This window comes from Natator depressus, chromosome 11, assembly GCF_965152275.1.
Source record: "Natator depressus isolate rNatDep1 chromosome 11, rNatDep2.hap1, whole genome shotgun sequence".
Lineage (NCBI taxonomy): Eukaryota > Metazoa > Chordata > Testudines > Cheloniidae > Natator > Natator depressus.
The window spans coordinates 62,228-84,499 of NC_134244.1; the positions used below are offsets into that span (position 1 = coordinate 62,228).

The 22,272-nt window shown below is 44.2% G+C and overlaps 1 protein-coding gene across 1 annotated transcript in view; it reads right to left on the bottom strand.

The window, feature by feature from the left end:
- Positions 1-22,272, bottom strand: part of LOC141995676 (unconventional myosin-X-like) — a 268,905-nt gene that overhangs the window by 55,586 nt on the left and 191,047 nt on the right. The window contains exons 26-30 of the mRNA XM_074966937.1: positions 20,544-20,667; positions 12,299-12,542; positions 10,629-10,724; positions 9,163-9,256; positions 8,461-8,516 (exon numbers count right to left, since the gene is read on the bottom strand). Of these exons, the coding sequence (XP_074823038.1) occupies positions 8,461-8,516; positions 9,163-9,256; positions 10,629-10,724; positions 12,299-12,542; positions 20,544-20,667 (614 nt within the window). The remainder of the gene's footprint in view (positions 1-8,460; positions 8,517-9,162; positions 9,257-10,628; positions 10,725-12,298; positions 12,543-20,543; positions 20,668-22,272) is intronic.

The following is a 22,272-nucleotide window of genomic DNA, read 5'->3' on the forward strand; positions in this document are numbered from 1 at the left end:
CTGAATCTGGGGGTGGCGGGGGAGGGGAGCCTCTGTGTCTGATACCCAGTGCTGCGGAGCAGAAGAGAGTCAAGCCAGACTTAGGAAGCAGAAGTTCCAGTCCTACATCTCTAGCCAGCCACCTCACTTTGCACCTGGGATTACAATGGGATAGAGACTAAGGGCAAGTCTACACTCAAAATCCTGCATGGGTGCAGCTGTACCACTGTAGCGTTTTATCGAAGATGCTCTAAATTGAATTAATACACCTGAGTGACATAGTTATACCGATATAGGTCTGTAGTGTAAGACCAGACCTAAGTATTATTCTACACTCCTTCAGTGTAAAGAGCCTAGCTGAAGTAGTGTTTAAAACTTTCCACCTTAATACACAGCTAAGAATTCCTTAGAATATAAAAATTCCATAACTGTACTGTGAAAGCCCCTGCAGCTTGCAGGAGAAAAAAAATACTTTAAAAGCAAAGTAATGCAACAAGAAACTTAAGTAGGATGAGCGCATTGTTTTTGTAGCTGACAGTGAACATTCAACTGAATAAAATGTGAAATGCTCCCTGATTTGTATTCTGGTTAGTTTAACTGCACAATGTATGAACTACAGAACCGCCCTGTGTTTTAATAGGACCTTTCTTGCTTTTGTTAGGGAGCGGTAAGAATAGAGTTTAGTTTAGTTTAGTTTATTATGTTGGGGAGGCCTTCCTCAGGCTAGAGCATATACTTGTTAATTTGGGCTTTTTCTGCAGAAAATGTCTGTCTTCTCATAAAGCTTTTCAAATGTGTACATTTTTATTTAACTTGGGTTCCAAGGCTGTGAACCACAAAAATACCTAATTCCTCTTTTTTGGCACTGCGATCCACTAAACTCCTGCTCAGCTGCCACCTAACCCTGTAGGTGCCTAAAGTTGCTCAGCACCTATGTTTCTGCCTCTGAACATTGCAGCCTTGCTTTAGGCCCCAGGACGATTCACAAACTGGGGAAGACAGGCTTTCGTCTGCCTAAGTGACATGCAGGAGCACAGTCTGGTAGGCATGCTCAGACGTTACCTGCCAGGTTGGGCCCTTTAGGAGAGTCCACACAGAACAACTGAGGAGGCAGAGCTCCCTCACAACTTTTAGTCTTGTGGTTAGGATACTGACCCAGGATGTCAGAGACCCCCAGCTCAAGTGCCCCCTCCACCTGAGGGGGAGAAGGGATTTGAACAAGGGTCTGCACCCTCTCAAGTGACTGCCTTAACCACTAGGCTATATGATATTCTGATGTGAGTCTCCCTCACACACTCCTATTGAAGTTGTTCCACTTCAAATAATTGACTAATTAAATATTAACTGGGTTAGAGAAAGAGTTAAACTGAATCTTTAGTCTATTGGTTAGGGCACTCACCTGAGGGTTCAGAAGGGGGACTATGAATTGCAGGTCTCCCACATCCTGAGTGAATACTCTAATCACTGGTCTAAAGGAAGTCTGCCTTTCCCCTCCTGCCCCCCAGGTATTTTGTTTCTGGCCCCACATGTGACTTAGGTGGCCAAATGCCTCTCCCCCGCAGTTTGTGGATCACAAGCAGAGATAGGTGCCTATCTCTGAGATGGGGAGGGACTTAACACTGGCTAGCTTAGATGACTCCCTACCTAGGGTGCTGACTTTGTGGTTCACAGTTTAAGGTGCCTCTCTCTCTCTCCCCATTCATCATACAGGAGCCTAGGTGCCTAACTCAGGCTTCATGACACTGAGCATCACAGCACCTAACTATAGGTGCCAAGAAAATCACAGGAGGAACACTGCTCCACAAAGCATGAGTCCCTATGTGGGTCTGGGCCCAAGTGACTAATAGGCTCTATCATTAGGAAGAGTTTGGTGGATTACTAATGTTCTGTGAACCACGGCTTGAGAATAACTGATCTACTGAAATATTAGTGATCAGATACGGTCATGGAATTTTTCATGTATCGTTATTGTTCATATCATTAATTATTGGAGGATATTATGCCAGTAGCATAATAACTTGATTAACATTTTGGCATATGGTTCACAAATCCAACACTGAACAGATTTTGAACCAAGAAGATGGATGGAGTGACCAGCCATATTACAATTACATCAATATAACAGGGTGCAAAAAAGAACTAGATAAATTCATGGAGGATAGGTCCATCAATGGCTATTAGCCAGGATGGACAGGAATGGTGTCCCTAGCTTCTGTTTGCCAGAAGCTGGGAATGAGCGACAGGGGATGGATCACTTGATGATTACCTGTTCTGTTCATTCCCTCTGGGGCACCTGGCACTGGCCACTGTCGGAAGACCAGATACTGGGATAGATGGACCTTTGGTCTGACCCAGTAGGGCCATTCTTATGTTCAAGCAGGGAATAACATTCCTGAGCATAATATCTTCTTTTTAGCAAGGCTGTTTCTGCTAAATCTACAAGATTAAGATCTTGCAGCCAAAGTAATTTTAACACAGGGCGGCAAGGCTCGGGCGGGTTCAAGCTTCAGTCCCCACTTCTGGGGTCATGCAATAATGTTTATTGTCAGAAGGGGGTTGCAGTGCAATAAAGTTTGAGAATCCCTGATCTACTCTGATCTCCTTTACAATCCAGACCATCAGATTTCACCCAATTCTCTCTGTATGGAGCCCATCAACTTGTGTTTGACTAAAGCATATCTTCCAGAAGTGCATCCACTCTTGATCTGAAAACATCACAGATGGAGAATGGGATCCACCACTTCCCTTGGCTGTTTGTTCCAATTGTTTATTACCTTCGCTGTTAAAAATTTGTGCCTTATTCCTAAACTGAATTTGTCAGGCTTCAGATTCCAGCCATTTATTCTTTTGCTTTTCTCCGATAGGTCAAAGGATCTTTAGAACCTGGTACTCCAGCCCTCAAAAGAATTTCTGTAGCTCTTTTCTGCACCCTCTCCAATTTTTCTGCATCCTTTTAAAAATGTGGACATAAGAAGTGGATGCAGTATTAACTCACCACTTTAGGAGCCTACGAACAATATATAAGTGCTACTGAGATCCTCAGAACCCCTGCTCAGCTGCCACCTAACTCTGTAGACACCTAAATTCCCGAGGTGCCTAAGTTTCCACCAATGGGCATGTGCAAAACTACCTAACTGAAACAGACCCTATAGCCTGGGGGTTAAGACAGTCAACTGGGATGTGGGAGAATCAGGTTCACTCTTGCAGGGTGTTTGTTCATTCTTTGGCAGGGCAGTTTATTGTCCTAAGTTTAGAGTATATTTGTTAGGTATTTCTGGCTCTCACACTCCCTCTTTAAACCTTGAGTTTGTAGTGCCTTTGCCTTTTACACCCTCCCCTTGCATCATTAATTAACACTGTCCTGGCTGTTCCTGCAATTCAGATGATAAGTTTTCCTATCCATAAGATGCAAGGCATCCCATTCATACAGACTCCTCCCCCACTGGAATGTGGCCCAATGTACTACATCATCAAAACTTCAACTTCACGCCAGTCACATAGCCAGTGATTCACTGCCAGTATTTTCTGCCTTTTCTTGCTCACAGGACTGGCAGGACCTCTGACAAGATTGGACTTTCTTCTTCTTCAGCTCCCTTTCAAGATCTCTGAAGTCTTCAACACTCAGTGTAGTCCCACATGATGCTGGAACACTGGTTTCAATGTGTGTCTTCAACAGCAGAGATCTGCCAGGTGACTTCAGAATCCCATCCAATCTTTCAGTAACATCTCACGTCTTAGCTCCTGTTGTCCTTGTGTCCCTTTCTAAAGCCTCTGTCCACTCTTCTTAACACAGACTCACCGCTGACAATTATAGAATCATAGAATATCAGGGTTGGAAGGGACCTCAGGAGGTTATCTAGTCCAACCCCCTGCTCAAAGCAGGACCAATCCCCAATTAAATCATCCCAGCCAGGGCTTTGTCAAGCCTGACCTTAAAAACTTCTAAGGAAGGAGATTCTACCACCTCCCTAGGTAACGCATTCCAGTGTTTCACCACCCTCCTAGTGAAAAAGTTTTTCCTAATATCCAACCTAAACCTCCCCCACTACAACTTGAGACCATTACTCCTTGTCCTGTCCTCTTCTACCACTGAGAATAGTCTAGAACCATCCTCTCTGGAACCACCTCTCAGGTAGTTGAAAGCAGCTATCAAATCCCCTCTCATTCTTCTCTTCTGCAGACTAAACAATCCCAGTTCCCTCAGCCTCTCCTCATAAGTCATGTGTTCCAGACCCCTAATCATTTTTGTTTCCCTTCGCTGGACTCTCTCCAATTTATCCACATCCTTCTTGTAGTGTGGGGCCCAAAACTGGACACAGTACTCCAGATGAGGCCTCACCAATGTCGAATAGGGGGGAACGATCATGTCCCTCGATCTGCTGGCTGTGCCCCTACTTATACATCCCAAAATGCCATTGGCCTTCTTGGCAACAAGGGCACACTGCTGACTCATATCCAGCTTCTCGCCCACTGTCACCCCTAGGTCCTTTTCCGCAGAACTGCTGCCTAGCCGTTCGGTCTCTAGTCTGTAGCTGTGCATTGGGTTCTTCCGTCCTAAGTGCAGGACTTATCCTTATTGAACCTCATCAGATTTCTTTTGGCCCAATCCTCCAATTTGTCTAGGTCCCTCTGTATCCTATCCCTGCCCTCCAGCGTATCTACCACTCCTCCCAGTTTAGTATTGTCCGCAAATTTGCTGAGAGTGCAATCCACACCATCCTCCAGATCATTTATGAAGATATTGAACAAAACCGGCCCCAGGACTGACCCCTGGGGCACTCCACTTGACACCGGCTGCCAACTAGACACGGAGCCATTGATCACTACCCGTTGAGCCCGACAATCTAGCCAACTTTCTACCCACCTTATAGTGCATTCATCCAGCCCATACTTCTTTAACCTGCTGACAAGAATACTGTGGGAGACCGTGTCAAAAGCTTTGCTAAAGTCAAGAAACAATACATCCACTGCTTTCCCTTCATCCACAGAACCAGTAATCTCATCATAGAAGGCGATTAGATTAGTCAGGCATGACCTACCCTTGGTGAATCCATGCTGACTGTTCCTGATCACTTTCCTCTCATGTAAGTGCTTCAGGATTGATTCTTTGAGGACCGGCTCCATGATTTTTCCGGGGACTGAGGTGAGGCTGACTGGCCTGTAGTTCCCAGGATCCTCCTCCTTCCCTTTTTTAAAGATTGGTGCTACATTAGCCTTTTTCCAGTCATCTGGGACTTCCCCCGTTCGCCACGAGTTTTCAAAGATAATGGCCAATGGCTCTGCAATCACAGCCGCCAATTCCTTTAGCACTCTCGGATGCAACTCGTCCGGCCCCATGGACTTGTGCACGTCCAGCTTTTCTAAATAGTCCCTAACCACCTCTTTCTCCACAGAGTGCTGGCCATCTACTCCCCATGTTGTGATGCCCAGTGCAGCAGTCTGGGAGCTGTCCTTGTTAGTGAAGACAGAGGCAAAAAAAAGCATTGAGCACATTAGCTTTTTCCACATCCTCTGTCACTAGGTTGCCTCCCTCATTCAGTAAGGGGCCCACACTTTCCTTGGCTTTCTTCTTGTTGCCAACATACCTGAAGAAACCCGTCTTGTTACTCTTGACATCTCTTGCTAGCTGCAGCTCCAGGTGCGATTTGGCCCTCCTGATTTCATTCCTACATGCCCAAGCAATATTTTTATACTTTTCCCTGGTCATATGTCCAATCTTCCACTTCTTGTAAGCTTCTTTTTTGTGTTTAAGATCAGCAAGGATTTCATTGCTTGTCATCTTAGGCATCTTTGGGGTATAAAGCAAGGATCAGCAAGGTATAAAGCAAGGATCAGCAAGGATTTCTTTCATCTTAGGCATCTTTGGGGTATAAAGCAAGGATCAGCAAGGTATAAAGCAAGGATCAGCAAGGATTTCATTGCTTGTCATCTTAGGCATCTTTGGGGTATAAAGCAAGCAGCAATCCATAGTGCATCCCCTATGGTTTTCTGTTCCATTCTCATAAGAACGGCCAGACTGGGTCAGACCAAAGGTCCATCTAGCCCAGTATCCTGTCTTCTGACAGTGGCCAGGGCCAGGTGGCCCCAAGGGAATGAACAGAACAGGGAACCATCAAGTTATCAATCCCCTGTCGGCCGTTCCCAGCTTCTGGCAAACAAAGGCTAGGGACACCTTCCCTGCCTATCCTGGCTGATCATCCCCAGGTGATTCTTCAGAGACATTCTAGGTAGTCACCTCACTATCATCCGCATTTTACAGATGGGAAATTGAGGCACTGAGCAACTAAGAGACTTGCCCAGTACCTTACAGGATGTTTGTGGCAGAGCCAGAATTGAACCAGTGTCTCCGACAGGCCAGGCTAAGTGCTCTAACTACTGGATCATCCTTCCTCTCTGGTGGGGAATTGCAAAAGGAGATTCCCTATATCATGTGGACCACATAAGGACAGGGCACAACAACCATTCCTGTGAGTATCTATACAGGAAGAAGGTATCAAATAACGGAAGACACTTTCATTTGTCAGACTGACCGAGGCATAATGAGATCCATTAGCTGGCAGTTGAAGTTAGAAAAAGTCAAACTGGAATGAAGATGCAGTGTTTTAACAGTGAGGATAATTATTAACTGGAATAGCTTCCTAATATATTTGAGAGAGTCTCCACCACTTGGAGCCTTTCCTTGAAAACTGTATGTCTTTCTTAAAGTTATGCTCCAGCTCAACCATGAGTAATTATGATGGATGAAAGAATCACTGGGTGAAAATCTGCGACCTGTGTTCTGCAGGAGATCAGACTAGATGATCAGCTTGTGGCCTTGGAATCTATGATCAGGGACCACTCAGTCCTTGCTCCCTCCTGGTAACAGCTCAGCAAGAAAGGGACAATGCCATAGCCCCACCCTTCAACATACCAGCCTGCGAAGTGGGCACGCATACCAGGAAAAGCACCCTATTTCATCCTAACATGTGCCCCCGCCCCAGTGTGCACTGAATAGTTCCACAAGAGGCACCATCTGTCCCAGTGCTCCTCCTAAGGTAATACAGCTGCGCTTCCCTACAAAGAGCACCACGCAGAGTGTGCAACTGAGCCCTGTAGATTTATTTTGATTATTCCTCACTTTTCCTTTTTTTTTCCCATTTATCTTTGCTTGAAATGCTTTGAATTAAGGAGAATTTAATTCAGTGGGGCAGAGATAACACATACACAGTGTTTCAACCTTCACTTCCCAAAACAGATTACAATAATAAATTCACAGATTTTAAGGCAAGAAGAGACCATTATGATAGAATCATAGACTATTAGGCTTGGAAGGGACCTCAGGAGGTTATCTAGTCCAACCCCCTGCTCAAAGCAGGACCAATCCCCAACTAAATCATCCCAGCCAGGGCTTTGTCAAGCCTGACCTTGAAAACCTCTAAGGAAGGAGATTCCATCACCTCCCTAGGTAACCCATTCCAGTGCTTCACCACCCCTCTAGGGAAAAAGTTTTTCTTAACATCCAACCTAAACCTCCCCCACTGCAACTTGAGACCATTACTCCTTGTTCTGTCATCTGCTACCACTGAGAACAGTCTAGAGCCATCCTTTTGGAACCCCCTTTCAGGTAGTTGAAAGCAGCTATCAAATCCCCCCTCATTCTTCTCTTCTGCAGACTAAATAATCCTAGTTCCCTCAGCCTCTCCTCATAAATCATGTGCTCCAGCCCACTAATCATTTTTGTTGCCTTCCGCTGGACGTTTTCCAATTTTTCCACATCCTTCTTCTAGTATGGGGCCCAAAACTGGACACAGTACTCCAGATGAGGCCTCACCAATGTCTAATAGAGGGAAATGATCACGTCCCTCGATCTGCTGGCAATGTCCCTACTTATACAGCCCAAAATGCCGTTAGCCTTCTTGGCAACAAGGGCACACTGTTGACTCATATCCAGCTTCTCGTCCACTGTAACCCCTAGGTTCTTTTCTGCAGAACTACTGCCTAGCCATTCAGTCCTTAGTCTGTAGCAGTGCAGGACTCTGCACTTGTCCTTGTTGAACCTCATCAGATTTCTTTCTTTCTCATCAGATTTCAGATACTCAAGTCTGACTTCTCACAGGCCACAGAATTCCACCAAATGATAGCTGCATAGAGCCCATAAGTTCTGGTTGAATGAGAGAGAATCTTTTACAAGTCATCTGATCTTGACATTCAGACTAAGCTGTTTCCACCTATGAGATGGAAAGGGGAACAAACTTTCATTTAAAAAAATGTATATTTCTCGACCTCATAGCTATGAAGGAAACCAAATTGGAACAATGTATAGACTGAAGCAGCATAAAGCAGGAGGCTGAGCTACCCCATGGGGCAAACTTATTATTTAAAACAAGTTTGGTGCTGATTATGTGCTCATCCATGTGCAAAAACAAAATGAAGCCAGGCCCTTCCCCAAAGAGCTACCAATCCAAAAGGCAATGATGTAGTTACAATGAAGCTTATTCCTACCTGTCAGGATTGTCTGAGGCACACACAGAGTCGATGAGCCCCACATCCAGGGTTCCCTTCATAGGGGGAGAGACAGACATTTATCAACAATGTACATCCTAAAGCAGAAACATTTTCCTTCCTCATAAAAATCAAGAACCAAAGCTTTGCTTCTAAATTCCATCAGCTTTAATACAAGTGAATCAGTGAGAGAGAGAGGAAGGGGGATATGAGACAGACTTCTATGTTCTGCAGACAGAAAGGTGGTGCAGAACTCCACATAGGAGCTGTGATGGTCAGTCAGCATTATGAAGCTCTGGGAAAACTGCATCTCCACCTCCCAGTCTCAGAACAAACAAAATATATTGGTATTCTCTTCATACAAATCTCCTCCCCCTGTATTTATTGTACTCCAAACCCTGTATGGCCTCCCCAAACCAACCAGGACCACCATCAATGATGCAACTCACTTTGCCCCACTCAAACTGCCAGCGATTCCTTGTCTCTGAACGATTCATCCCTGCTCTGCCCTTTCTTAAACCAGTTTTGAAGCCTGCCTGTCTGTAAATCATTAACTGTTCTGCCCATGGAACTGCGCATAGCTTACTTACACTGTTCAGGAACTACGTCAATGCTGAGTTGGAAATACCTGCACAAGATTGACTAAACAATAATGGCTCTAAACATCCAACTTGCCAGGAACCTGGTTGACTAGTAACTCACCACGGCATTCTTCGGATTTGCCTGTTCATCTTGCATTTCCCTCAGCTGTTGGGCTGTGGCACTGTGCACTCGGCTCAGGACATTAAACCAACCACTGACAATCAGAACAAAACCAAGATTAGGATTTATGCAGTGAAACTAGATTCCAGAAGATGATCAGATTGAGAACGAAACAGAAACCCACCATCCGATGGAAGAATTATTTCACTCACTTCTTTCCTATAACACTCCATAAGTGCCTCAGCCCTCTGACCCTGATGGAAGCTCAACTTTTTCCCAACTGTCCATTTATCCCTGGAATATCTACATATGCTCCAAGATACCTGGCCTCACCAATCCCTTGGAAGCTGCTCCTATACAGTCCATCTCCATACTGCCCGTATGAGGAACCAGAAGTGGGTTATTTGATGCACACCTGTCAGTGGACTTGGGAGAGGTTTCAGCAATGGGAAGGCAAGACGGGTTGGGATTAATTCCAGAAAAGAGTTCTGACCTGCCTCAACTCCCAGAAACCTTCTTGGACTAGCTCCCTTATCTGACCTGCATATAAACCCTAAAATCAGACTGTTTCCAACTGGTCAGTTTTATGATTTAATGGAAAGGGAAGGATATGAAGTTACTTGGCTGTGACAAGGATTCTTGTTCCAGACACAAGTCTTGAGAGTGACTCAGTCCTGGAGAACCAGCAGAGAGCCCATCCTACTCTAACTTCAGCTAAGAAGCATCTGGGTTTTGTAGAGAGGTCACTAACAGAAGCTCTAAAATGACAATGATTTGCCCTTTCTAGTGCAGGTGCTTTCCTCTTCCTCGGAATGGATGCTGCTATGGTGAGGCCAGGGGCTGACATTTAATACTTATTTCTGCCATCAGGCCAGGATGCCTGAAGGGAAGGATGAGTCATTCTCTGGGTTTACATTGCTGAAGTTTTATCAGATGACTCTGAAGACTCTGATAAATTACAACTTTCACTCCGACTCCTGGATAAAACAAATTCCCTCTGCAGGTTGCCTCAGTCATTTACAGAAACCATGAATGGCTGGTATTGTTCACCTTGGATTTTATTTAATAAATAAATCAGCTAATAGACATTCCAGTTATAATAAGTGTTGCATGAAAAAAAACCTGTTCTTATCAAAAAGTCATGCTGAACTTAGGCCATATTACAGAAGCAAAAGGTAATGTATACTCTCAAGAAAGAGAGCAGTGGTGGAACAATGGGCAGAAGAAAGGAAGTTCCATGACTACATGAACACAGACTAAATTTCCATCTCATTTCTGGGGATGGGGAGTCCACAGATGATATTTGTTGTTAGAGAAGTATGTAATGAAGCTCAGAAACGAATCCCTTCTCATCCCAGCAGAGGAAAGTTAATGGACTTTCCAGGGCAGAGCTGAGATTCATTGCAGGAGCAGCATGGGAGTAACCCAGTAATGAATGAAGATGGATAATAAATTCCCTCTTGTACCTGGCATCTTCTGGTGACTCTGCCACAACGTGGTAAATTCTGTCCTCTGTCACAATATCCAGAGCATTCTCCTTCTCATGAATATCCACAATCTCCCTGTAACACAGTGAACGGTGAGACCCAGCAAGCTGAAAAACTTCCATAAGCATCACATTTACTCCATATGACTGATTTTTCATGCTGTACCATTCACTGTAGAAAATAAATGAATGGTGTCTGGCATGTCAACACTTTTGTTGAAACACAGGAATTTCACTGGTCAATAGCAAGAATTTCTGAATCCTCCTTAAAATGGCTGTACAGCTAAACTGTACAACAGCAGAAGGCACGCATACCAATTTAATACTTTCTTTAAACCGATCAGCAAACAGAGATTTGAGTTGCCAGAAAATAAAACGGGGAGGTGGACAGGTGGAGTTAGTTACACCCGCCATGACTGCTCATTCGTTTTGTTTCTTGGAAGGGCTGTCAATCTCAGTTAACTCAAGTGATTAACTCAAAACAAATTAACTCAATTAAAAAAATTAATCATGATTAATCACAGTTTTAATTGCACTGTTAAACAATAATAGAATACCATTTATTTAAATATTTTTTGATATTTGGATGTAAATACCTTGCAATGCTGGCTACTACAGTGCCATGCAAATGCCTGTTCTCACAAGATCCATCCCCTATCGCCTGTCTCACTTTCAGGTGACATTGTAAATAAGAATTGGACAGCATTATCTTCCATAAATGTAAACAAACATGTTTGTCTTAGCAATTGGCTGAACAAAAGTAGGACTGAGTGGACTTGTAGGCTCTAAAGTTTTACATGGTTTTATTTTTTAGTGCAGTTACATAAAAAAAAAAATTCTACATTTTTAAGTTGCACTTTCACGATAGAGATTTAACTACAGTACTTGTATGAGGTGAGTTAAAAATACCATTTCTTTTATCTTTTTTACAGTGCAAATACTGTAATAAAAAATATAAAGTGAGCACTGTACACTTTTTATTCTGTCTTGTAAGTGAAATCTATATATTTGAAAATGTAGAAAACATCCAAAAATATTTAAATAAATAGTATTCTATTATTGTTTAACAGTATGATTAAATTTGCAATTAATTGTGATTTTTTTTTTATTACGTGATTAATTTTTAAAATAGTCTGACAGCACTATATCTTGGTACTCTAGGTGGAGACAGTATGAGGGTCTGATTCAATCTCTGGGTTCTACCAGTGAAAGACAGGATGCCTGGCTCTAGCAGCCAAAAATGTGCCCACAGGTTGGGGGAAGGCACAGCAATATAACTCACCCACAATCAACTCCACCAGGAACCCTGGAGTTGTCTGGAATAGCGCTGAGGCAGATGGAGTCAGGGGTGGGGCAGAGCACATGGGTGATGTGCTGAATTAGTGCCTCTCCTGGACAACCTCTGTCAGTGGCTACCATGCAGCCTCAGCTGGAGTCTGAAGCTGCTCCCTACACTGGACAAGGAACTTGAAAATAGGGAGCAATCCTAATCCCGAAGAGACTGACTGGATGATTCAACCGGATTTTCCTTCTCTACCCTCGGATTCCTCTAACCCTATACAATATTTCTAGGCTAGTGCAGCAGCCCTTATCACTAGTGATATGGACAGAGAATGTTGGAGTTCTATTGGGTTCATTCTTCTCACTCACTTTGCCCTTCTGATGTCTATTGTCCCCTTCAGTTTTTCCTCACTGTCATTCTCAAAGTACATCAACTTAGATTCTCGAAGAGCAAACCAGCGGCGCTTCCAGTTACGGCGAGACAGAGTTGACATGCCGCCTCCTTTTTTATAGAGCCAGCCTGACTTCAGGGCCTCTTGCTTAGTTCTGAACCACATGAAGGCCTCATTCTTCAGAACACACCATCGCCGTCTCCAGGGGTTCATCAGACCCCCTGCAGAAAGGAAAGAGCACAAGACATTATCAAACCTGCAGCATCACGCATCTCCCTAGTCTAATCCTTGTGTCTCAATTAGACAGCTGGGCACGATTTCAGATCCGTGCCTGGCCACACATAGAAGGAATTGAGGACTGGAATAGAAATATGGCTGGGATTAGGCTTTGGCCAAAGAAAGAACAGAATCAGAGGTTGAACCAAACATGAACAGTTTCTGAGAAGTGAAAAGTGCACTCTGCTTTTGTTTTCTTGTAGAATTTGTAGAAATTCTCACTTGCTTCTCATTTTTTAATTTGCAGTTTGTCTGAAGTGCCAAGATGCTGTTACAAAGGTGCATCCTGAAGTTTCTGTGGCCTGCTTGAAACCAAGAAACACTGAAAAGCTAGAAAAAAAGAACAAAGTTCACAAAATGTTCATCTTAAAGATGGCTTGAAGGGTTCATGTTTAGTCCATCCACCTGGAAACAGTCAGGGCACACCCTGACCGTTGTGTAGGAGCAACACATTGCTCCATCCAAGGACGAGGACCAGATATGAACCCTGGGAAGTTAATTAAAGGACAGTAATCGTGGGAAGCTTCCTTGGCCTGGCCTCAAGGCCTGAGAATTAGGATTGTAGTAGATAGAGGCTGGAAAATAAGAATATTAATCAAAGTCATGTATTCCTTTGTTGTGTCTTTTTGCGGTGGAAGTAGGTAATGTGCAGGGGGGAGAAATATAATAAAAGGGAAGGTGGAAAGCTGACAGGGGGCAGCCCTTTTCAGCTAACCAGCTTGCTTGCTTGGATAAATCTGTGTTCTGTCTCATCATTGAACCGCCACAATGGCTGAAGCAGGACTTTATGTAATCCAAACCTTGGCACCTTCTGAGGTTCCTCCCATCACTGATTCAGGAATTCCTGCGAAGTGAAGACCAGCACCAACAATGACAACTCCTCCCCATGCATGCAGTACAAACAGTTCCTCCTTCACTCCTTCGTATTTCTGTTCTAGAGTGCACACGCTGCTTTCCCAAATTTGCAAAACAGATGGATGTTCACCTCACTATGCTCTTGCTCTGTTGTTTACACTGCCTCTTGCAGAACAGAGGCTGCTCTATACGCAGATTTTAAAACCAGAAGGGACCACTACAATTATTTAGTCTGGCATTCTGCAGAACACAGGCCACCATATCCTACAATGAGCACAAAACCTTGTGACTGAGCTACAGACATGTCCTTTAGAAAGAAATATTCAATCTGAATTTAAAGACTTTGGGCCACATTCTGAAGCGGAGTTACATCATCTTTGGGCCACTCAGGTAATGCAGAAGGACTGTAACACAGCAGTAAATGCCAAGCACACAGAGAACTACCTAGGTTCTGCCATGGCAGTCCTCCATCAGCATGGGGGCCACTAAGGACATCTTAGGGAGAATGTGTAGACCCATTTATTACAATTGTAAGCTCAACTGTGACAAGTGAGTGAAAATCCATAAAATATCACAATAACCTATATCAAAAAATGTCAGTGGGAAAGGTGCAAAAGGGAGGCAGAATAACTAAATTAATCCAAACAAAAAGGCCTACTGATATAACTCAAGGATTGTGTTAATAGGTCTGTAAACACAAGGAGCGTGGGACTGCAAATCAATGAATCCAAATTGGTGTATCAACTTGGAAATTAGGCCTAATTGATTAAGAAAATAATGAGGAGATTAGCCCATCACTCCCCTTTTGGAATCCTTAAATAAAAACTTTGTGGGGAGAATTGGGCTGTCTGGCAACAACTGCTGGCTGGGAGATGGGTGGACCAGAAGGAGCAAGCTTCACCACCAAGGCTGTCAGCATCACCATCTCCTGGGGACCCCAGAATCCACTGTTACTCTGTTGAGCCTTTCTCATCCTGATCCTGAAAGATGTTCTGACCAGACCAGAGAGAGGGACCCATACGACATCTCAGCCTCCACGGAACACCAGTTGGCAGCAATACCCACTGCACTGGGAACCCCTGATACACAAAGCCTATCAAGGATGGGAAGGGGAGACAGAACTCAGCTGAGCTCCTGCCGGTTACTGTCCCTGGACTCACCTCATGGCCCCAGTATCCACCCCGAAGCACCACATTGGGAAGGAGCTCCCCACACCTTATAGGGAGAAAAGGGAAAAGAGGGCTTCCATAGGTATCCTCACCATTCACTCAGATAACAACCATCTCCTGTTGTTTACTAACATAAATAGTCCTGTAGCTGTGGGATTCTGCATAGTCTCTTTTCTAAACTGAACATTCCCAATCTTTCCTGTCTCTCTTTATCTGAAAGTCTTTCTGTTACTCTAATTATTTTCTTTATTTATCTGTGGACCCCTTCTATTTCGGCTATATCATTTCTGAGTTAGAGACAACACACAAGATCACAGTATTAATTGATTCAGAGAGTTAAAGGTCAGAAAGGACCATTAGATTATCTAGTTTGACATCCTATATGTCACAGGACATTAAATTTCACCCAGTTACCTCTATATTAAGCTAATAAATTACGTTACATTAAAGCAGCAGTTCTCACACTGTGGGTTGTGACCCCAAAGTGGGTCGTGACCCCATTTTAATGGGGTTGCCAGGGCTGGTGTTAGACTTGCTGGGGCCTGGGGATGAAGCCAGAGCCTGAGCCCCACTACCCTGTCTACAGTGCAGTTAAAAGCTGGGTCCAGCCAGCTGACTCCGGCTCATGGGGTTTGAGCTAAGGGGCTGTTTAACTGCTGTGTAGACATTCAGGCTTGGGCTGGAGCCTGGGCTCTAGGGCCCTGCAAGTTGGGAGCGTCCCAGAGCTCCCAACTTGCAGGGCCCTAGAGCCCAGGCCAAAGTGGGTCGTGACCCCATTTTAATGGGGTTGCCAGGGCTGGTGTTAGACTTGCTGGGGCCTGGGGATGAAGCCAGAGCCTGAGCCCCACTACCCTGTCTACAGTGCAGTTAAAAGCTGGGTCCAGCCAGCTGACTCCGGCTCATGGGGTTTGAGCTAAGGGGCTGTTTAACTGCTGTGTAGACATTCAGGCTTGGGCTGGAGCCTGGGCTCTAGGGCCCTGCAAGTTGGGAGCGTCCCAGAGCTCAGGCTGCAGCCCGAGTGCGAACACCTATACTGCAGTTCAATAGGCCCTTAGCCTGCGCCCCACAAGCCTGAGTCAGTTGGCACAGGCCAACCACAGGTGTCTAACTGCAGTATAGACGTACCCTTAGTGTGTGGCAAGCCAGGGTATAAATCTACATCTACAAAGTTCCTTTATGAACCAAACTTGTAACCTCATCAGTGAATGAAATCAGGTTCGCTTAACCATACCTGTCTTCCACAAACACGTGTGATTAGTATTACATTGACTCAAGGATGCAGCCAATTGTTTGACTTCACATGCAGTTTGGTCTTAAAAACATTCAAGAGATCAAAGAACTACATTCCCAGTGTTACTAACCATGATAATACTCCCTAACTGCACTTTGACATGTTTCCTGTTGGGCAGTTATGGAAACTGCCAGTATTATGCTCTTCCTACAATTCACCCACGTCAGGCTTCCCACAACACCGTACAAAGCTGCAGTCAGCTCTGGCACTAGAGAATAGGAAACGTGCCCAAGTACCAACACTGGGAATGTAGGATTCAAAATGGCTATGGGAAAGTAACAAGGTATGAAGGACAAAACTGGCACAAGGAAGTGGGTTAAACGTAAACTTTAAGTGATGTGCAAAGAGTTTTGTAACTTCTAAAATCATACTATAAATACTACTAGCTGAAATGCGTATCTTAGAAGGACGCTTTCCGTATAAGGTGAACATGCTATGAAAAGGGTATGTGTGTCTCTTTTTTGTATTATACTGCTTTATCTTTAGACAATGCACACAATACCCATTAATACATTCAACATATATGTTTTGGCTAACAATTAACTATATTCCCATTCTTTATTAATTGAATCCCATACCAGCTTTTCCATTATTTTGCCCAAGATTAATGTCAGTCTACCTGCCTATAGTTACTCAGGTCATCCTGCTTGCCTTTTTTGACTATTGGCAAAACATTAGCACTCTCCCCTTGGTCTTCCAAGATTTATTAAAAATTAACGTCAGTGGACCAGAGAGCTCTTTGGCCAGTTCTTTTAGGACTTCTGGGTGAAAGTTATCCAGGCCTGCTGATTTAAAAATGTTTGTCCACAGTAGATGCTATTTAACTTTGTCCATTACTAATGGACTGGAAACTACTTAATCATCCTGTTTCTTTCTAGTATGGACTTATTTTAGAACACTTCTGCCTTTTCTGCATCAGCATTAAAAATGTTACCAAGTATTTTAGATGCCAGCATCCTGGGTGATTTATAATCAGTATTATTCTTCACCCCAAAATTAAACAGAAGTTTTTGTTGGATTGTTTATAATGATGTCCAAGTCTCTTTTCTGTCTCTGACAGTTAATATTGAACCCAGCAATGCCCATGAGTAGCTAAAATTATTCCCACGCATTACCTTGCATTTATTAGCACTAAATTTCATCTGCCAATGTGTTGTAGATTTACCTTACTTGGGTAGGACCTCTGATGCTTCTCACAGTCTTCTGTACTTCTGACTAACATAAACAGTGCTGCATCTTGTGTAGATTGATGGTTCACCCCATTTTAGATTCATGAGTAAACATATTAAACACCACCAATTCCAGTACAGAACACCAGGGCATCATCCACTGTTAACCATGTTGAAAAAATGGAAGTTTTCAAATAAGTTTATATCTTGGTCAAACCATACCGGAATTTCACTGGACAAGAAAAAAGCATTTCTCTGATCCCGAGGCTTTCTCTGCCAAATTTCAAGGCCCTGATGCAAACAATGGTAGTGTTAGACCTCTCACAAAAGTTTACAAATATCTTTTATAATGGAAATTGTTAGCTAACTCAAATAAAGAAAAATAGAATCATAGAAATTCATCCCCCCACACTGAGGCAGGATTAAGTATACCTAGGCCACCCTGACAGGTATTTGTCTAACATGTTAAAAACCTCCAAGGATGTGGATTCCACAGCCTCCCTAGGTAACCTGTTCCTGTATTCTTACAGTTAGAAAGATTTTCCTAATAGCTAGACTAAATCTCCCTTGCTGCAAGCTAAGCCAATTACTTCTTGTCCTACCCTCAGCAAACAGAACTGATCCTCTTTATAACAATCTTTTACATATTTGAAGACCGTTACCATGTTCCCCCTCAGTGTTATGTTCTCTAGATTAAACATGCCCAATTCTTTTAACCGTTCCTCATAGGTCACGCTTCTACAACTCTTATTTTTGTTGCTCCCTCTCCAATTGTTCACATCTTTAAAGTGTGGTGTCCAAAACTGAACACAGCCAAGGAAAGTGTGGGCCCCTTACTGAATGAGGGAGGCAACCTAGTGACAGAGGATGTGGAAAAAGCTAATGTACTCAATGCTTTTTTTGCCTCTGTTTTCACTAACAAGGTCAGCTCCCAGACTGCTGCACTGGGCATCACAGAATGGGGAAGAGATGGCCAGCCCTCTGTGGAGATAGAGGTGGTTAGGGACTATTTAGAAAAGCTGGACGTGCACAAGTCCATGGGGCCGGACGAGTTACATCCGAGAGTGCTGAAGGAATTGGCAGCTGTGATTGCAGAGCCCTTGGCCATTATCTTTGAAAACTCGTGGCGAACGGGGGAAGTCCCGGATGACTGGAAAAAGGCTAATGTAGTGCCAATCTTTAAAAAAGGGAAGAAGGAGGATCCTGGGAACTACAGGCCAGTCAGCCTCACCTCAGTCCCTGGAAAAATCATGGAGCAGGTCCTCAAAGAATCAATCCTGAAGCACTTACATGAGAGGAAAGTGATCAGGAACAGTCAGCATGGATTCACCAAGGGAAGGTCATGCCTGACTAATCTAATCGCCTTTTATGATGAGATTACTGGTTCTGTGGATGAAGGGAAAGCAGTGGATGTATTGTTTCTTGACTTTAGCAAAGCTTTTGACACGGTCTCCCACAGTATTCTTGTCAGCAAGTTAAGGAAGTATGGGCTGGATGAATGCACTATAAGGTGGGTAGAAAGCTGGCTAGATTGTCGGGCTCAACGGGTAGTGATCAATGGCTCCATGTCTAGTTGGCAGCCGGTGTCAAGTGGAGTGCCCCAGGGGTCGGTCCTGGGGCCGGTTTTGTTCAATATCTTCATAAATGATCTGGAGGATGGTGTGGATTGCACTCTCAGCAAATTTGCAGATGATACTAAACTGGGAGGAGTGGTAGATACGCTGGAGGGGAGGGATAGGATACAGAAGGACCTAGACAAATTGGAGGATTGGGCCAAAAGAAATCTGATGAGGTTCAATAAGGATAAGTGCAGGGTCCTGCACTTAGGATGGAAGAATCCAATGCACCGCTACAGACTAGGGACCGAATGGCTAGGCAGCAGTTCTGCAGAAAAGGACCTAGGGGTGACAGTGGACGAGAAGCTGGATATGAGTCAACAGTGTGCCCTTGTTGCCAAGAAGGCCAATGGCATTTTGGGATGTATAAGTAGGGGCATAGCCAGCAGATCGAGGGACGTGATCGTTCCCCTCTATTCGACACTGGTGAGGCCTCATCTGGAGTACTGTGTCCAGTTTTGGGCCCCACACTACAAGAAGGATGTGGATAAATTGGAGAGAGTCCAGCGAAGGGCAACAAAAATGATTAGGGGTCTAGAGCACATGACTTATGAAGAGAGGCTGAGGGAGCTGGGATTGTTTAGTCTGCAGAAGAGAAGAATGAGGGGGGATTTGATAGCTGCTTTCAACTACCTGAAAGGGGGTTCCAAAGAGGATGGCTCTAGACTGTTCTCAATGGTAGCAGATGACAGAACGAGGAGTAATGGTCTCAAGTTGCAATGGGGGAGGTTTAGATTGGATATTAGGAAAAACTTTTTCACTAAGAGGGTGGTGAAACACTGGAATGCGTTACCTAGGGAGGTGGTAGAATCTCCTTCCTTAGAGGTTTTTAAGGTCAGGCTTGACAAAGCCCTGGCTGGGATGATTTAACTGGGAATTGGTCCTGCTTCGAGCAGGGGGTTGGACTAGATGACCTTCTGGGGTCCCTTCCAACCCTGATATTCTATGATTCTATGATTCTATGATCCCAAATTACAATAGAAAGGACTACAAATGTAGAAGAGTCATTAATCCTCCAGTTTCAAGATATAAAGCATTCACTAATTGAGGGGATTAGAAAAAAACCTTCCCTTCTAGGCATGTTATTCCATAGCTATCCACTTGGGGGTTTCTTGCACCTTCCTCTGAAGCAGCTGGTTCTGGCCATTGTTTTAGGGCTCATCTACACAGTGACATCCAGGAAAATTAATCTGAATTAACTGAAGGTGTGAATTTGAAATTAATTAGTTAAACTGCATTAACCCCTGTGGGACCACATTCATTCAGAATTAAAGTGACCGTAATTTGGTTCCACTCAATTCACTCTGGAAGTGAATTAAACTAAACCAAATTAAGGCCACTTAAATTCTGAGTAACAGGGATTTAGTGCCTATGTTCTGGCAGGGGGAAGCGGCATGGGTGTGAACTTGCTTTTCCGAAGGGTCTCTACCTGGTGCTATCTCCCTGCAACCTGAAATCCTTCTTCCTCCCTGGCATTACCTCCTCTGTGGTCATGCAAGCATCCTAGAGATTATCCAGTCTTTACATATTCCACCCAATATTTTGTGCTGTTTTATCTCCCCAATGCTGTAGTTTAGTTTTGCTCATCTGAACTGCAAACACCTCAATGGGCACCCTAAACTGGTGTGTATAAAAGGGTTTCACTAACAGGGATATCCACTCTAATCCCTTCTAAATCTTTCTTCTGCAGAGATTTCCCATTTTTTCTTTGCTGTCTTGGATAAAGAGACAGAAAAAATGTAAGTAGAGAAATAAACAGGAAAAATGTGTGGAGAAAGGAAGGGAGAAGAAGCTGGAAGAACAAGGTACTCTCAATGCTTTCATGGTATAGACTACAGTCACTTACCCTTCATATAGAGATAACTGTGAAAATAGGGTGGTCCTGAGCCATTGAAGATTGTGACCCGGCCATTGCAGAATTCTTCGTCTGTGTCTATATAAACATCCACTTCCTCCTCACTGTCCAGAAACTAGAAAAAAAGGAAAAGATCAACTTCTTTAAGTCTAGGGCAGATGGGTACAGAACAACAAGGATCCAGCAGCCACATAACTAGATGTAAAACTTGAGTCAGATGCTCCCATATGTCCCTTTTACACAAAGCAAACAATTAAAATAGGGGCTTGACACCTCACCCACTAGTTCTTAAAGCCAACATACTCAGCTAGCAATGAGTTATTAAACAGAAAGGGAGCTTCCTCCAGTTACCTAAAGTGATAAACCCTCCTGCTTCTGGACATAATCCAAAATTTACTTAGTAGGATTAGAAAGATATTTTCCCTTTAGGAAGGTTCTTCCATAACTGACTATTGCAGGATTCCTTGCTCCTTCCTCCAAAGCCTCTCATACTGGCTGCTGTCAGAGACAGGATACCAGTATGGCAGTTCCTAAATTTCTATAATTGCTTCCTGATTATCAAGTAATAAGCATATCCTGGGCTAAATGAACTCTAAGGCCAAAAACACAGAATATTAAAATATGCTATTTAGCCTCTTTCCCAGCACACTGATTGGCTACTGTAAGTCTTTCTGCTTTCTTTGGGAATTGTCCTCAGAACTATAACGACATGCCCACAACAAAGAGGGCTGCCTCAATTTCTGACATTCTGTCCCCATCCTGGTAAGAGTGTGAGAGTCCGAGGCGGCGTATTTGCTGTGGGTCTGTGCACAGACATAACTTTCAACCAATTGTCTGTGCATAGACAATCTCAAAGGCAGTAGCTTGTTAGTACACAGGGATCTGTACAATCATTGGACAGCCACTGAGACATAACAGGTCACTGTTTGTTCAAGTCTATGGTCGAATTGGCTACAAGTGGAACCTCAGCCAGAATAAAGTGCTACACACTTTCAAATCCTGATTGCTCTGTTTTGAAAAATGTTCACTCTGACCAGATGTTGAGTTTAATACTGATGAAGGCAGCCCTTCCACCCCCCCACAAACTGCACGCGCTCTCTAGTCACTCCTCTCTTCTTCTCTGCCATTGCCATTCACTCTCCCTGATCTTCATTCTCACCCTTTCCCCTCTCATTCCCTCTCCCTCACTGCATTCAAAATCCGTTATTGCTGCACTTTCGCTTCTTCGTGGGCCCCTGCATCTGCTGCTGTTGCCCGGCTCCTGCTGGTCTCCTGGGCTCTAGAAGGCCCTCAGGCTGGTGGGGGCAAGCACCACCCTGCCCCATCAAGCCAGAAGATAGCTACTGGGATCTTTGCTCCCATGCCCTTGGGAGGGGGAATTGAGCTGGGATCTTCATGCCCCCAAACCTCCAGGCCTAGGGATGGGTGGGGATCTGCTTGGCACACTGCTTCAAGTTTAGGATCGATAGCTCTGACCTAGTGTACCTTCACTCTTGCTCTAAAACTGCAGCATGGAGGGCGAGTGGAGTCCAGATTAAAGCTTCTGCCCAGCAGCTGCACCAGAAGACTGGCTCTGCTGAGCACTACTGGAAAAATGCAACACAGGGTCAACTAGCAGGGTCACCAGAGGGAACCAAGGTCCTAGAAGCTGGAGCAGCTGCTGCTGCTACTCAGGTGTGGTGGGAAGATGTAATACTTCTAACATTACATCTCTCCTAAA